Here is an 18,298-nt window from a genome sequence, read left to right as displayed (position 1 = left end):
TTTTAAGTGTCTATTTATGAATCAAAGCCAAGTGATTCTCTAAGACTGCACCCTGAGGTGTTCCTACAAAATACTAAAAATGAATCTATAGATTACCATGACCTCAAAGTTGGGCAGTACTGACAACCAGCAAGCACCCATTTACAGTTCTGCACACCAGATCTTATGTTTTGCACATTACAAAATTATGTAGTGGAAAGAATGCCATTATGAGCAGTAATCAGCAGTCAGACCAATTTAATTGCTTTTTATGATGAGGTAAGTAAGAAGTTGGACAGTGGGGATGCAGTAGATATAATCTATTTGGATTTTGCCAAAGCATTTGATACCGTTCCCCACAAACGACTGCTTTCTAAGCTAAGGTATATTGGTCTTAGTGAAGTCATTTGCACATGGATAGAAAACTGGCTACAGGATCGGGTACAGAAGGTCGTTGTTAATGGTACGTTCTCTACTTGGAATAAGGTTCTCAGTGGGGTCCCTCAGGGTTCTGTACTGGGTCCACTTTTGTTTAACTTGTTCATAAATGACTTAGGGGAGGGTATAATAAGTAATGTATCAGTGTTTGCAGATGACACAAAACTCTGCAGACCAGTCAATTCTATCCAGGATGTGGCATCCTTGCAGCAGGATCTTGACCAACTGGCAATCTGGGCAGCTAAGTGGCAGATGAGATTTAATGTGGATAAATGTAAGGTCATGCACCTGGGATGTAAAAATATGCAAGCCACTTATACCCTTACTGGGACTGCACTAGGCAAATCCATAATGGAGAAGGAGCTTGGAGTCCTTGTAGATAATAAACTTGGCTGTAGCAAGCAATGCCAGGCAGCAGCTGCAAGGGCAAACAAGGTTTTGAGCTGTATTAAAAGGGGTATAGATTCACGGGAGGAGGGGGTTATTCTTCCCCTTTACAGAGCGCTGGTAAGGCCCCATCTAGAATATGCTGTTCAGTTTTGGTCTCCAGTGCTCAAAAGGGACATGATTGAGTTAGAGAGGGTCCAGAGAAGGGCAACTAAGCTGGTTAAGGGTATGGAAAGTCTCAGTTAAAAAGAAAGACTGGCCAAGTTGGGTCTGTTTACGCTGGAGAAGAGGCGCTTAAGGGGTGACATGATAACTATGTATAAATATATAAGGGGATCATATAATAACCTTTCTAATGTTTTATTTACCAGTAGGTCCTTCAGACGGACACGAGGGCACCCACTCCGTTTAGAAGAAGGGAGGTTCAGTTTAAATATTCAGAGAGAATTTTTTACTGTGAGAGCTGTGAAGTTGTGGAATTCCCTCCCCGAATCAGTTGTACTGGCTGATACATTATATAGCTTTAAGAAGGGGCTGGATGGATTCTTAGCAAGTGAGGGAATACAGGGTTATGGGAGATAGCTCTCAGTACAAGTGAGGGAATACAGGGTTATGGGAGATAGCTCTCAGTACAAGTGAGGGAATACAGGGGTAGGGGAGATAGCTCTCAGTACAAGTGAGGGAATACAGGGGTATGGGAGATAGCTCTCAGTACAAGTGAGGGAATACAGGGGTATGGGAGATAGCTCTCAGTACAAGTGAGGGAATACAGGGGTAGGGGAGATAGCTCTCAGTACAAGTGAGGGAATACAGGGGTAGGGGAGATAGCTCTCAGTACAAGTGAGGGAATACAGGGGTAGGGGAGATAGCTCTCAGTACAAGTGAGGGAATACCGGGGTATGGGAGATAGCTCTCAGTACAAGTGAGGGAATACAGGGTTATGGGAGATAGCTCTCAGTACAAGTGAGGGAATACAGGGTTATGGGAGTTAGCTCTCAGTACAAGTGAGGGAATACAGGGGTATGGGGGATAGCTCTTAGTACAAGTTGATCCAGGGACTGGTCCGATTGCCATCTTGGAGTCAGGAAGGAATTTTTTCCCCTCTGCGGCAAATTAGAGAGGCTTCAGATGGGGTTTTTGCCTTCCTCTGGATCATCTAGTAGTTAGGCAGGTTATATATAGGCATTATGGTTGAACATGATGGACGTATGTCTTTTTTCAACCCAACTTACTATGTTACTATGATGACGAATTAGACAAGGAACTAAAAGAACAGAAGCAGTCCTAGGGAAAAAGTTGATCAGGATGAAGGCAAATAAAAACCCCCAGCACCAAGAGAGCAAGTCTTCCTCAGCAGGGTTGGGGAGCAGGCAGAAATAAGTTGAGGATTTTTATTATTTTATTTATTATGTAAATACCCTTTATTGCTACTAAGCCTTCTAACACAAAATAAACCAACCAATCATTTCAATTTTTAATTTTTGGTCAAGCTTCTAATTACTAAAACTTTATATATATATATATTAAATATAATACACAAATGTTACCTTCAGTAAAAGTAGTCAGTAAGGCATAACTGGGATATAAGCACTGACATTTCAAGTACAAAGGGGCGCAAACAGATCTCCGCCAACCCACTAAATAGGGACTGTCTATGGCATCGTACACAAGCCCATCTGGCATTTGCCAGAATCTATAAATCACTACATGTGCCATTGTCCTTAAATAGTGGGATAACCAAAGGACCTTCCCCCTGCAAGGGCTTGTCAACTGGGAATTCGTTACCTACTCCTCCAATGTTGGGCATGAGAAATAAGTGTTTTGTTGATACTTGGCACTTCAAGCCCACAGGTCTTTCTCACCCTATCAACCAGCTAGGTGATGTGTCAGATACTTGACAGTAGGTCACAAGTTCCTCCTCAAAACTTTGCTAATGGAGACTTTTCAACTTGCAGAAAGCCGAAGCGACACAAGTTTTCCCACCAGCAATTTACATTAACACCAGTGGGAAGGAATTTGGAGAAGATGGTTGCACAATAGAGGTGATTTGTTTCAGGGGACTTTCCTCCTGGTCGCTCAAATTCAACCCTAACCTGCCTGACCTAAAGGTAAACTCGCAGGTTCTGTGCTTTGTGGGTCAACCCGCACATCACTAATTTACATACTTTTACCCCACTTTAATATCACTTTGGATCATTTTCCTTAATTAGCAAATGCACAAACATTATGTTTTTGTCGAATTTAACTGGGTTCTATATAGTTTCAGACTGAAAATCAGATAAAGGTTTAGGTCATTTTTATGCAGAAATTAAGAATTTAAAAAGGTTCACAAACTTTCAAGCAGCAGTGTAAATATCCAAAATATATCAAGAGACAGGTGAGGGCAGTTGAGTGATGGGGGCCTAAAGGACCCACTGATATGCCTGATGAACAAGATACAAAGATTGAGTAGTATTGTTTTATTCTGAAAACAGTAAGAACCTGTGATATAAAATGCTAGCAAACACTGATCCTAGAAATACAAAACATAATTTAAACATGTTTTCTTAAAAACCACACACAAGAAAAAAAAGAAGGATTTATAAAAGATCAATTAGCCAACCAGTGGCTAATACTACTACTAAGATTTCTAGAGATACATTCATAAACCTGATTTTTGTGCAATGAAAAAATGTTGAAACCCTTACACCACAAGTTTTGCCTTCTATAGTTTGGCATACATTTTAAAATAAACATAGGAAACTCCACGGTGTTCAGTGCTGTACATGGATAAGAGATACTGTAACCTGTACATTTTAAAGAGACACACAAAAGTTGTTTTTTTAAATCTTAAGCGCAATGTACACACACAGAAATAAAAAAAGTGCAAACATCATAGTGAAAAAAAGGGGAAAGAAAACTAGCTATACACTGATGTAAAAATATTTCCCTTTAAACGGGTGGTGGTAACTATAAAATCATTTGAAGACAACAAAACTATAAAAAAGTAAGCTCTTCTGATGTGGTGTCCTCATCACAGAAAGAAAAACAGTTACATGGCATTGCTTGCAGTTGCCTTTTCCACTGAGGGATCTGTAATGTGCCCTGCAATAAAAACATAAAATGTGTTAAGGTCCCCATACACCTGAAGATTCGCTTGCTTGGCGAGGTCGCCAAGCGAGCGGATCTTCATCCGATATCCCCACCTACGGGTGGGCGATATCGGGAAACATGTAGGCTAATTGGGGCCAAACAATCAAATTATAATGGCGGCAATGGGGCAGACGGTTCTGGGACCGCATCAACGAGCCGATGCGGTCCCCGATCCGACTGAATCTTTTAACCTGCCCGATCGATATCTGCCCAATTTCAAGCCAGATGTCGGTTATGGCCGTCGTTCCAAATCGGTCCAAGGGACCGATATCGGCAGCTAGAATCGGCCCGTGTATGGGGACCTTTAGGGTGGGCCCAAATTATTTATGTGGATTCTTTTAACCAAATATAAGTATAAAATAGAAGCGTCTGGTTGTTATCAATTGAGAGCAAGTTTTTGGGTAGATGTACCCTATAAACCTGGAGTCCTGTTTGCTTCCCTGCAGGAGGAAGGCACACAAATGCAGAGGACAATATAAAGTCTATAATGACAGAAGCTGAAAACATTCTGTCAGAAAAGTATCATTATACACTTATATTGCTTGCCTTGTGCAAGGTCCAGTTCTCTGCAGTTGTGTTATGCGCTGTCCCTCCTGTAGAGAAGCAATCTTCAAACAGGACACCAAGTTTTATAGAGTATATCTACCCAAAAACTTTTTTTTGCGCCAAAAAAAAAAAACTTTTTACAATACATTCAAATAAATTTAACTGTTAACAAATTGTAGTTTTAGCTCTCTTTTCAATCAGCTGGCTACACTGTTATATGTCAGAACCAGTAGTGCAGAGACTATACAGACCCAGACAGCAGTGTTTCTAATGGAACAGCATGTGCATTTGCAAAGAATGGCCATGCCAGAATTAATATGTTCCACAGCCATTTAAATGAGTGCAATGTAGTCACTGGTATAGGCAACTTTTTTGATTAATGGAACATTAACACCAGCATGGTGGCTCAGTGAGTAGCACTTTTTTTCTAGCCTGGACACTATCTGCAAGGAGTTTGTATATTCTCCCAGTGTCTGCGTGGGCTTCCACTGGGTACTCCGGTTTCCTTCCACACGCCTAAAACATACAGGCAGGTTATATGGCTCCTGACTAAATTGTCTATAGCGTGTGTGAATGGGGGACTTTAGATTGTAAGCTCCTCTGGAGCAGGGACTGACGTATAATCTCTGTAAAGTGCTATATAAATAACTGAAGATAAATAATAATTAAAATATGATGTACTGTTGCTCTACACTGGTAAATCTGGTGTGTTTGCTTTAGGGCAATGACGCACGGAGCTACTTGTAGCCAGCTACTTTACATTACGGCTACAAAATAGACAATTCGAATTGTCTTGTGTCTTGTGTGTTTTAGCAGAGAACATATTTTCTATAGCAGGGTATTTTCTGGCATTTTGTAGCTGCGACAAGTAGCGCTGCGTGTCATAGCCCTTAGTAACATTACAGTTTACAAAAAGCTGCTGTGTAGCCATGGGGCAGCCATTTAGTTTAAAAAAAAAAAAAAAGAAGAGACACAGGTTTTACAGTAGATAATGGAAGTAGTTCTGTAGAATCCCATTGTATTCTACAGAGCTTATCAGTTACCTAATATGTAAACCTGTGCCTTTTCAGCTTTAAATGGCTACCCCATGGCTAGACAGCAGCTTGTTATGTAAACTATAGTAGGGTTTCTGAAGCAACAGTTTTAGCAGTGCAGGGCAACAGTAAATTATATACATCACTTTAAACGTTAACATTTAAACATAGAACATTGAGATCTTTTTACATACAAACACTACTCACCTAGAGCAGACAGGATCTTGACAGCAACAACTTCTCTTGCATTGTCATATTTTTCATTTAGTTCCAGATTTTCCCCAATGATCCAGGAATAGCCACAAAATGGCGTAGGATACCTTGGTATGACTACTTGGTACCAAAATCGAAGCCATCCAAATGAGGTTACGCTAAACAGCTTTATTAAGAAGACAGGATAGCCCAGCTTCATTTTCAGGCACAATATATTGAGGCAGGCGACAGCACTTAGTCGGGTCTCTTTTGGAACTTCAGGACTGCCACTATGAGGCAAAGGGGATGGAACTTTTGGCTGCTGGTGCTTATCCGAGCTGCGAAGCTTCTGTCGCATGTCTGTTTTGAGCCAACTTACAGTAAGGGGAAGCCCACGAAGAAACTGAGACCCTGCAATAAAAGAGAGAGTTGATTCCCTGGAAAGTTGAAGAAACTAAAAACACTATGGAAGTGGTATACTAATGGGCTCAAAGTTGTTTCTAATTTAGTAACCTTTAGTATATCCTGTTTGTTTCTTTGCTGACTGCAATTCTGATACAATTTTGCACTGGAAGCAGGGGGGCATTAGAAGCCTGGTGACAGTTAACAGCAATAATACTGTATTAGCAGTTCCAGTTCATAGGCGTAGGAACCTGGGGCCCATGGTTCCCCCAGAATATTTACTTCAGCTGCTGGCAACCAGGTTCTAATATAAAAAGAAACTATTGACTTTATTGAGAAATGCAATATGCCAGAAGTAGACACGATCACAATTCTGGCAGGACTGGACTGGCCTGGCCACCTGGACAATGCTGCTATACCATACCACAGACATTAATGCCAGGACCTATGTCAAGTCTAAAGGTGGCCATACACGCACCGATATTATCGTACGAAACCTCGTTTCGTACGATAATCGGTGCGTGTATGGCATGTCAGCGAGCCGACCGATATCGCAGGAAGCTGCTGAAATCGGTCGGCTCGCCGATCGGCCAAGTTAGAAAATTTTGATCGGGCGCCATAGAAGGCGCCTGACCAAAATTCTCCCTTCAGAGCTGAATCGGCAGAAGGAGGTAGAAATCCTATTGTTTCTACCTCCTTACCTGCCGATTCAGCCCTGAATGGTGTGTGGCGGATCTGACGATGTTTCGTGCGACCGACGGTCGTACGAAACATCGTGAGATCGCCACGTGTATGGCCAGCTTTAATGACGGTACAGTGTTATATCATGCTTATGTTACACACACGAAGCTCTAAGGGTCTGAAAAGGCACAACCCAACCAATAGTAAACATTCATTTGCTTGTACAATGATTCGGAGTTATTGTACTATACCTTCACAGAGGCTCTTTTTAGCCATAGCAGCTGCCCGGTGGGAGTCATACTTCACTATAGCCAACACTTGGCTCTCATTTGAGGGACTTTGATACAGAGACAGCGCAGACACTCCCGAAGTCACTTCCTCCAGAATATTTTTTAGAGCAGGCTGTTCTAAATGACTAGGAAGCCCATCCAGTGCAAGTTCACTTTTTTCTGTGCTCCGACAGACCACAATACAACAACCTTTTGTTATTTCATATCCATTCAGTGTCATAATAGCACTGACTGCCTGGCGTCTACCTATATAGCGGGCGTAAGCGAATCCACGATTTAGGCCACTAAAGGTCATCATTAGTCGAAACTCATACAGTTTTCCAATGCTCTGGAAAAGCGGAATTAGTTTGTCTTCATAAATATCTTGTGGTATTTTACCAATAAAAACCTCTGACCCACTGACTGGAGCATTACCAATCCATCCTGCAAAAAGGAAAAGTCACAAGTTAAATGGAAACTCTTACATAAAGCAAAAAGACAACCACATACGCTGCTCATCACTAGGGCAAGTGGCAAGGGTCAAACTAGAAACAATGGTTTAAAGCAGGGGTCGGGAACCTTTTTGGCTGAGAGCGCCATAAACTCCACATATTTTAAAATGTAATTCTGTGAGAGCCATACAGTATGTTTGGCCACGGATGCTGCGGGGCAAGGGTGGGTCCCAAGGATGCCGGATGCGATGCATAGGAGGGCGTGGCCTACGCTCGTACACGTCTTCTATCCGCCGATCACAGGCCACGCCCCCGGTTTTTTTTTTTTATTATTATTAAAGATTTGGCAGCGAGCCAGATGCAGCCATCAAAAGAGCCACATCTGGCTCCGGAGCCATAGGTTCCCTACCCCTGGTTTAAAGGAAAAGGAAAGGTCAAATCACTAGGAAATGCCAAAATGTTAGGCACCACCAGTGATTGTAATCCTTACCTGGGTTGGTACTCCTGATAGCAGAAAAACGCACCAGCCCAGGGACCCTCTGACCAAGCTATCCTTTTCCTTCTGCCTTTGCGCCACTTGCGCAGTAAAATGAAAAGCCAGATTTTTAAAGTGAAAGCTGGCTTTTTCACTCGACTGCACATTAACATTTATTTATAAAGCGCCAACATATTCCGCAGCGCTGTACAATAAGTGGGTTACATAAATTGGACATACAGAGTAACATATGAAGCAATCAATAACCGATACAAGAGGTGAAGAGAGCCCTGCCCAAAAGAACTTACAATCTACACATGCGCCGACCCTGGGATTTTAAAGATAAATGAGAAACCCCAGGAACCCAGCCCGGGGCATCAGGTAAGCGGTTACAATCACTGGGGGTGCCTAACATTTGGTACCCCCCCAGTGATTGTAACTTTCCTTCTCCTTTGGCAGCCTTCTTCATATGTATGGCCACCTTTAAAAATGAACCAAAACATAACTTGCCTACATTTGGCTGTTTTCTGTTTTAAAGAGAAAACGGTGTTCTTCAGTAGTAGTACAATGTCAGTGCAGCTGGTTATATGCCTAAAGGCTCAAGAGTAACTAAACTTGTACCTGGAGGTGGCCCACCATACTTCCGCTGGCCATTAATTTGAACCAAATCGATTCCAGTTTCCTTTACCCATGCAAGGAGGGCCGTTTTATTTTCACTATTGATGGAATTGATCCACATCTGCAGGAAAATCAAGAAGAAAAAAAATAAAAAAAAAAAATTAACATTCTTCAACTTCTATTTAAACGCAAACTATAGCAAGCCTTCAGGAGTTGAGTTGCAGTTCAATTAGCCAAAAGCTGAAAATTTCACTAATTGACATTCAAATCCGTTAAGCAAGTTGTTACAATCTGCATTACACAAAAATTTGGAAAGGCCTGAACCAAAAAAATAAACCTCATACACCTCTGCCCACCCACCCCCATTAAAAAAAATAATCTTTTTCTCATTTCTTTAATACTACAGGAGACATATAATATCAAGAACTAGATGTCTGACATCACATTATAAACATATTAAAGGAGACATATCCTATAAAAATGATGAATGTACCAGGGAATTATACTCCTCTAGATATAGAAGGATTGTGCTTAAAAATGTTGTGTTTCAGACTGATTTATTGAGAAATTCCACAAAAACCCCCACTAGTCCCGCCCATCTGTTCCACTTCCTGCTGGCTGAATTCTCTGGATGAGCTGGGGAGCCAGCGGCCCTCCGTACCCTGCACTGTAGGATAGGAACCAATCAGCAGCTAGGCTGACCTGATAGGTGACTGAAGCCTGTCTTTGCTTGTGTGAGTGCAGGGCTGTGATTGGCTATGCCCCTCCTACTGTGCTTCTGGCAGGGACCATTAGGACACGCCCACTCTTCATTTCACACTGGACAGAGAAGTGATACAATCTATAGGGAGCTCCAATAAAGGGGCCATTTTTACAGAAAGGATTAATGTTTAGCCCAAAGGGAAACCAGCACCGTATATTATTCATAATTGCCTACAAAATTAGCGTTTTTCCCATTTATCCAATATGTTTCCTTTAAGATCGACAGACTGTACCTCTGCACTTATTTGATTTCATTTCAACCAGCCACTCTATTTCCAACCCCCATCACATGAGAGAGGGCGGCCAGAGACCCCAATGTACTGCACAGGTGGAGGGTGACTTGTGTGTTTGGGGAGGCTAAAGATGGGCCGTACATAGACTGACCTAAAGCTAATGTGAGACTTAGTGGATTCGCTGCTGGAGAAAAATGAACCTCCCAACTACCTCTTGTAGTTCCCACTGACTCCCAGGGATACTGTACAAAAGTGTGGGTGGGAGTGCATTTTTCAACCTAAAATGTTTAGGAAGTGAAAGTATTCATACATGCACTTCTGTGAGGGGTTCCATCCATTTGTTTGTGATCAGTTAGCTTAAATGTGTTTTAGTTAGTTTTATAGTGAAAAGGGAAATGGGTACAGATATCCCAGGCACTTTATATACAGTGAAATGGAGTCTGTATTTATAAAACTAGCACATTACAGGAGAAGGAAAAGGTAAAAACTAAAGGTGGCCATACATGGACCGACTGTAGCTGCCGATATCCCTTTTCGGTCCCGATTCGGCAGCTTATCGGCCTGTGTAGTCGGATCGGGGACCGCATCTGCTCGTTGATGCGGTCCCGAACCGATTGCGCCTATTACCGGAGTTGTAATTCGATCGTTTGGCCCCAGGGTAGGTGGGGATATCAAGAGAAGATCCACTCGCTTGGCGACTTTGCCAGGCGAGCGGATCTTAACATGTATGGCCATCTTAAGTAAGCTTTATCAGAAAGGTCTATGTAAATACAGCAATAAGCAATTACAGTAATGCTGCACTGAGTCCTTTATCAAAAGAAACACAGAATCTCGTCTCTTTTTTTGTAAACATGTTCCAGTGCTGAGAACAGTACCTGTGGGATGAAATCTGCAGCAAATGTTCAGAGTTGGTGAGGTTCTTGGGTAAAGTTTACAGCCTGCAGATCCTTCTTACCAGTCTTCATTTCTGCAGTGCCTACATCTGTGCCTTGTTTGGTCAATTTTACGGTCTGTCAAGAGAGCGGTGCCATAATTGGAGAAGCCACAAGAAGAAAGATCCAATCGGAGCACAGCTGATTACAGCAGAACTAGTGCTTGCGGGAAGTTGGAATGCAAGAAGATTTCCCCCATGTTAAACATTCCAGAGCAGAGCAGAAACAGAGTGAGTTTGTTCTGTTTTTTTAATTTTAAGATGCCAAGCAGGTTTGGGTGGCTTAGCCTTCCCTAGCCTTATTGAAAATCCACCTATGAGTGTACTGCAGTTCCCTGTTAGGTCAGCCTTTCCCTAAGTGAAGGGCAATGCTGCGATAGTGTAACGTTCAAGTTAGTTAGGAACCAGTGTGCGACCGCTGGATGCAAAGTCTGACTCTTACGGTATAACAGGAACTCCCAGCCCTTCCCGGTCTTCACCGACGCCCTTTTGGGGCCCCGGAACTTTCTGCTGCGGTCCAAGCTGGGGTCCTGCAAACTTTCAGAGTTCAGACAAAAACGGGGTACCGGCAAGGCAAGGCAGAATCGTAGTCGGGGTACAGGCAAAGGTCGAGGCAGGTAGCAAGAATCGTAGTCGGGCACAGGCAAAAGGTCGAGGCAGGTAGCAGGAATCGTGGTCAGGGTACAGGCAAAGGTCAAAACCGAAAACAACAACAAAATGCTTAAGCAGGTACTGACAATAAACCAGAAGCCAGCTTGGGCAATGAAACACTGAAGGAAGGGGTTTAAATAGCAGTATTTTGGCGCCAAAACAGAAGGGAACCGGAAGAACTAAAAACCTGTACAAAGATGGCGCCCAAAGCTTCAAGGCGCGCAACTGCGCATGTCCGCGCGTCATCGCGCATGCGCAGTACCGTCGCGCCGTCCCCGCCGAACCCGGAAGCGTGGGCCCATACCAGAGCGCGTCTGCCGGCCGGCGCGAACTAAGGTAGGAGAACGCGCCGGCCCGGCAGAGCGCCTTACAGATAGGCTATCCATATCCAACTGTGCTTCAGGAGAATGGCCATTAGGGTACTGTCATTGCTTATATGTAACAGACACTGACTGGCCTGAGAGGACCTGTGGAGAGCACCAATAACGTGTGTCGTTTTAAAGACAATAATCCCTTTAAGCCCCATTGTGAGGAACATAGAACAGCATCAAGGAGTGCTTTCCCTTGGACCCATAAAGATTTTTTAAACTTAGCTAGTAGATTCTGACCCAGCTGATGACAAATTTAGTTACACAAGATAGTTTATAGCAGTGCTGTCCAACTGACTGTCCGTGGCCCCCCTCTGTGTGGCTCCCCATGTGTCTGGATGCTGCAACTGCTTACCTTTGTTTAAACTTTACATGGTATCAGTACTGAGATTAACTGGCCCCCTGCACTGATCACACCTCAGGCTGTAAGCCCCCACATTGTTCACCTGTTCACACCTCACTGTAACAGCAGTGCCAGCATTCTGCAATTGTATGTAATGCCTGCCCTATGCACACACAGGCAGCATAGGGCAGGCAGAGTATGGCACACAGGCAGGCAGAATATGGCACACAGGCAGCACAGGGCAGGCAGAGTATGGCACACACAGGCAATGTAGGGCAGGCAGAGTATGGCACACACAGGCAGCATAGGGCAGGCAGAGTATAGAGCAGAGTATGGGCACAGTAAGACATACAAAGTTATGTAATTATGTGCTGGGGGTTGCTGTGTAATAATTGTTCTAGTCTGCATTTCTGGGGCTTAATACTTTTTCAATTATGTGTGTTTATTTTTTCGTTACACATATTACTTTATTAAAAAATATTTGGTGGGAGGGATATGGTATACAGATATCTCTAATGAGCATTAGGCAAAGTTTGGGGGATCTGTGCAACTTATGCTTCACAATAGCTTGCTAATTGTTTTTTTTTTTTTTTTTTTTTTTGAAAGGTGTATTTTATTAATTTTCATACAAACAAAACATAAAATAACAATAAAGAGAATATGCTGGTCTTTCTTTTCAGGTCTATCTTTAAGGTTTGTTACAAACACTAAAGGGGTAGGTGTAACATTACAAGGTGTGAGCATGAATCTGGCAGCAGTTTCAGGATATTGGAATCGTCAACCTACTGAACTAAGTGTTCAGGTTGTGGTAGAAAAAGTGGAGAGACGCCGGGGGTTTTACAATGTAAATGGGAGTGGAGTCCTTTAGTTTCCCTCTAGGTCACACCAAGGGCCCCAAACTTTGTCAAATTTATCAGGTGCGCCCCTAGTCTCGTATGTAAGTTTATAGAGAGGAGCAACGGTATTCACTAGATTCTTCCAGGCTGTAAATAGCTTGCTAATTTAATTATCTACCAGAAACCAAACATAATTCATTCAGTATACCTGTTTAGCTCAATAAATAACAGAGAGCATATATAGATTTGTCTTGATTAAAACAAGACAAAAACCCTATTCACTGCACATGTATTGAACAAGGGGGCATACTGCTCTTAACTTTCTGCTGTTCCTGTTGTTTGGAATAACATAAAAGTACCCATACAGGTGTATGACTTATGTCTGTTTGTCCCCACAGTCCGATCAGTCTATTGTACGGCCACTTTTACACATACATAAGAGACATTCAGATCCAGCCTCTCTTACCCACACAGCATCGTGTGACCAAACTATGGCTTTAGTCTCTGGATAAAAAAAAAAAAAAAAAAAAAAAAGAATGTATCAGGCAGCATGCTGAAGTTACTACTATAAAATAAAGCAAATTCTCTTCCTTAAAAAGGATACCATCATGAAAACCTATTTTTGCATACTGTCAATGGCCCATTTAAGATTTTTGTAAATATATTAATCACTCTGCAAACTTCTGAAGATATTTAGATTTCTTGTTCTCCTCCAGCAGAGGTGCTGATCAACTGCTGTTACATTATGAAGAAAAATGCCCTACCGATAAGGCTAAAACCCATTTGCTAAAGCAAATTTATCAAAATGGACTAACTGAAAAAACAGCAAAAGATATTGTTTCATGGTAGCTTCCCTTTAATAAAATACTAATCTCCCAAAAATGCCTTACCATTGCCTAATATTACAATTGCCACAACCTAAACATATAATTTGCGGCAATCAAGATTCATTGCAGAAAACTGCATCCATTCGCATTTTCCTGTAATTAAGCCATTTTAATTAAGCCATTTTAGCCATAATTAACCATGAGTAATATATTTTAGTTTCGACGATGGCAATATATAGTGAAAAAAATCTTCACATGTGCCATTGCCCTTTGGGGCAGTGACAGACGGGGGAGATTATTTGCCCCGCGACAAATCTTTATTGCTGTGGGCAACTAATCTCGCCACAGTGCAATCCCACCGGCAAGAATGTAAATCGCCGGTGGGATGGCATATGCATCGCTGTGATTTACGGAAGTTGCCCGAAGTTGCCTTGATAGGAAATCCGGAAATCGAAGCGGCGCGTATGCCATCCCACCGGCGATTTACATTCTTGCCGATGGGATGGCGAGAAGATTAGTTGCCCGCGGCAATGAAGATCTGATGCAGGGCAAATAATCTCCCCATCTGTCACTGCCCTTAAGGAACAGTAACACCAAAAGATAAAAGTGCATAAAAGTAATTACAGTATAATGTATTGTAGGACTTAAAGGAACAGTAACATCAAAAAATTAAAGTGTTTTAAAGTAATTAAAATATAATGTGCTGTTGCTATGCAAAAAACTGGTGTTTTTGCTACAGAAAAGCTACAATATAAATAAGCTGCTGTGTAGCCATGGGGGCAGCCATTCAAGCTGGAAAAAAGGAGAAAAGGCACAGGTTACATAGCAGATAACTAGTAGGTAAGCCCCATATATTGGGGGTTTATCTGTTATCTGCTAAGTAACCTGTGCCTTTTCTCCTTTGAATGGCTGCCCCCATGGCTACACAGCAGCTTACTTATATAAACTATATTAGTCTTTCTGAGGCAAACACACCAGTTGTAGCAATGCAGGGCAGCAGTACATTATATTGTACACTTTAATTTTTTGGTGTTACTGTTCCTTTAAACTGGTCCAACTGGTGTGTTTGCCTCAGAAAGACTAATAGTTTACATAAACAAAGCTGCTCTGTAGCCATGGGGGCAGCCATTCAGAGGAGAAAAGGCACAGGCACATAGCAGATAACAGATAACCAAACACACTTTTACCAGTGGAGGCAACAGTACATTTTGTTTTAATTACTTCAAAATGCTTTTAATTTTTGGTGTTACTGTTCCTTTAAGCTGGCCATACACTATAAGATCTGCGCTAAAGGCCCTGACACATGGAACACTTCATCACACACTTTGGGCCCGTAGGTGATGAAGCGCCAGACAATACCTCGCCCTTCACATGTCGGCATTGCCACATGTAAAATATATTTATATGCAGCAATCTTGGGTAATTGCCCAAAAATGAGTTAGGAGAAATGTTTGAGCAATTACCTTTGATTTGAGCACATCAAACACGCTTAAATGAATATGAAGTGTGCAGGTATTGTCTGCATCACCCGCAAGAGAGGAGATTTCTGTTGGGCAATGAAGGGCCCCATATTAACTCTGTCTAGCTTGCAAGTGCTGGGTGCTCAGGGTGATAAGGAGGGACCCCAGCTTGATCAAGTAGTGTCCAGTGCTGAAAAAATAACAGGGCAACCACAGGATTCCACTAATGAGAAGACCTTTTTATTAGGGATCCCTCACCCATAAAATGTTTTTGTCTAATTAAATACAATTCTATGCTACTTTCAGAATATACAGCAAGCATTTTAACGGATTTCAAAGTTATTTGGAAATGTAACTGAGAGCAGCACCTGTTTATCCCTTTCTGTACACTGGGTCTGCTTCTTGAACAATGTAACATGTGACAGGTCTCCTCTAGGTTTTAAATCAGCTGACTTGCTACTTTGTTTATGGAGTCGGAACCAGCAACATACAAAATGTAAACAGTATATTGAAAAGCTTCTCAGAATTACATTTTCCTTCATTATCAAAAAAAAAAAAAGTTTTTCCTTTACACACAATATTTTAATAGAAATTAAAAAATGCTAAAAACATTTTTTCAGATGCTTTAGAACACATCCACTTGGTAAAATGAGGGGGATCTGACATTTCCCATAAACAGGTATAGGATTTAAACCCAACACTTGGGACTGGGGTTATCCAGATAAGGAATGTTTCTGTAATTTGGATCCACACACTTTAAGTCTGCTAAAAACATAAGCATTAAATAAACCCAATAAGACTAGTTACTATCAAGTAGAAGCCACCATTTTATTATCACAGAGAAAAGGGAAATACATTTTTTAAAGTTAAAATTACTTGCATAAAACCAGACAACGAGACACGGCCTTCCCTGTAATTTAGAGTTTTCTGAAGAATGGGGTACTAGAAAGGCATCCCATACCTGTATTCACTTTTATATGATTATTAGAAGCATATTTATAAAAAATGAGCTACTTCTGTTTCCACCCTTTGGTAAGTAAATGCTTAAAATTAATAGAGTTAATAGAATAATTAATAGAGAATTGGTGGATTCTGGCCAAGGTTATTGAACTGTTATTTAAAACTAAAAAATAGATAAATAAAATAAAGTTATATAAATATAGATAGAGGACTCAGCACTCACAGGTCTAGGTGAAAAAAATAAAATGTTCTTTAATGTGCAAAAATCGACATTTCAGTCACAAATTAGGACCTTTCTTCTCTTCCTTTATTTTTTTTGATAAAGGTCCTAATTTTTTCTGTTCTCTAACGTTTTATCCGGCACCCAGGCATTTTTCCAATTGTGGCATGCCCTCCTTCTACTATCTGATATATATATAGATATATATACCAGGTATGGGATCCCTTATCCGGAAACCCGTTATCCAGAAAGTTCCGAATTACGGAAAGGCCATCTCCCATAGACTCCATTATAAGCAAATAATTCTAATTTTTAAAAATGATTCCTTTTTCTCTGTAATAATAAAACAGTACCTGTACTTGATCCCAACTAAGATATAATTAATCCTTATTGGAGGCAGAAAAGTCCTATTGGGTTTATTCAATACTTAAATGATTTTTAGCAGACTTAAGTTATGGAGATCCAAATTGCAGAAAGACCCCTTATCCGGAAAACCCCAGGTCCCGAGCATTCTGGATAATAGGTGCCATACCTGTATATGTATCTATATAATTAGGCGACTTATGCAAAATGGGTGCTCTGGTAATTGCCACTACTGGGTGACCAGCAGAATATCTATCCAAAAATCCGTGAGGATATAAACCAACAAAATTGTGGCCCAGCAAGTTTTAAATGCTAAGATATCAGCCATAACACATGAAAGGACTGCTGCTCTGTCAGAGGAGGTGGTTAGAATTCACAGCACACTTTAGTAAATGAATGTAGCCAACCCCAACTAAATGACTTGATTACTAGAGTTACACACTGTTAATTTAAAAGAGACACAATCCATTTCCATTGCTTCCTATCAGCTCCTTTATACACAGAAGGAAGGGGAAAACAAACAAAAGCCTAGTTGCGCAACCAAAGTGGGCAATACATTATTTTAATGTGTATTTGAATGTATTTTAACAAGTGATACTGGCCAACTCAAGGGGGTATTAGGGCTCTGGCACACGGGGGAGATTAGTCGCCGGCGGGATGGCAGACGCGGCGGGGCGATTTCGATTTCCGGAAATCGCCCCGCCGCGTCTGCCATCCCGCCGGCGACTTACATGTTCGCCGGTGGGATGGCAGGGGTAGGAAACTCGGGGAGATTAGTCGCCCGCGAACAGGGAGTTAATCGCGGGCGACTAATCTCCCCCGTGTGCCAGAGCCCTTAAACTACCCCAGTTCCCCAGAGCAAATCCACTGCCACAGCCGCACTGACGCCTCTAGGGAGGGAGCGATTGTACAGCGACAATTCCAATAAAGTGATCAAGTCCATACTGTGACTATAGAGCTCCATATACTCTGACATACAGTCAAATGAATTGCCCCCCCAGCTGTGACTATTGAGCTCCATATACTCTAACATACAGACAAATGAATTGCCCCCCCAGCTGTGACTATAGAGCTCCATATACTCTAACATACAGACAAATGAATTGCCCCCCCAGCTGTGACTATAGAGCTCCATATACTCTAACATACAGACAAATGAATTGCACCCCCAGCTGTGACTATAGAGCTCCATATACTCTAACATACAGACAAATGAATTGCCCAGGCCCCAGGTGAGCATAACAAGACTTAAGGGAGAGGGGACGGATCCCAGTTACACTGTCTTTATACCAAAGCAGCAGAGTAAAAAAAAGTTGCCTCATACCTGACTTTTCTGCTCGTCTGTCAGCTCCATGTTCTCTATCCGCTTGTAATCTCCCTTCAGAAAGTCTGCTTGGCTACCTGCCGAAGTGGCCATTCCCCCAGCTTCTCTATACAACGCGATGCGATGCAGGATATCAGTGTTGCACTTTCAAGCCCAATCACAAAGCCTTTCCAAACCCCCCTGCGCCCAATGATTGGTTCCTACTCCTATTAAAGTACAGGGCCAGACGTTCCTACTCCTGTAGAAGCGTAGGGGTGGACTTTCCTACTCCCATAGAAGCGGGGGTGGGTTCCTTCCTAAAGGCAAGCCCCAAACTGGGGTGGGCTGAGAGTTATGGTTAACCATTTACATGTCAAATCATAATCACTGAAGTGACTAAAGTTACAGATTGGGAAACCCTGCGCACATTTGAATT

General features: G+C 42.0%; 1 protein-coding gene across 1 annotated transcript; it reads right to left on the bottom strand.

Moving 5' to 3' along the window:
• Nucleotides 1-3,273: 3,273 nt before the first annotated feature.
• Nucleotides 3,274-17,984, bottom strand: dnd1 (DND microRNA-mediated repression inhibitor 1). The gene is made up of 5 exons (NM_001044434.1): nt 17,884-17,984; nt 8,609-8,726; nt 7,043-7,504; nt 5,724-6,119; nt 3,274-3,888 (listed from the first exon to the last, which is right to left on the bottom strand). Exons 1-5 carry the CDS (start codon nt 17,974-17,976, stop codon nt 3,836-3,838), a joined length of 1,122 nt encoding a protein of 373 aa, NP_001037899.1. The 5' UTR covers nt 17,977-17,984; the 3' UTR covers nt 3,274-3,835.
• Between the last annotated feature and the right edge of the window lie 314 nt (nt 17,985-18,298).

The sequence above is a fragment of the Xenopus tropicalis genome, chromosome 3, assembly GCF_000004195.4.
Source record: "Xenopus tropicalis strain Nigerian chromosome 3, UCB_Xtro_10.0, whole genome shotgun sequence".
In the NCBI taxonomy this organism is placed as follows: domain Eukaryota; kingdom Metazoa; phylum Chordata; class Amphibia; order Anura; family Pipidae; genus Xenopus; species Xenopus tropicalis.
Note: the sequence above shows the minus strand (reverse complement) of the source record. Positions and strands in the feature narration are given on the sequence as shown.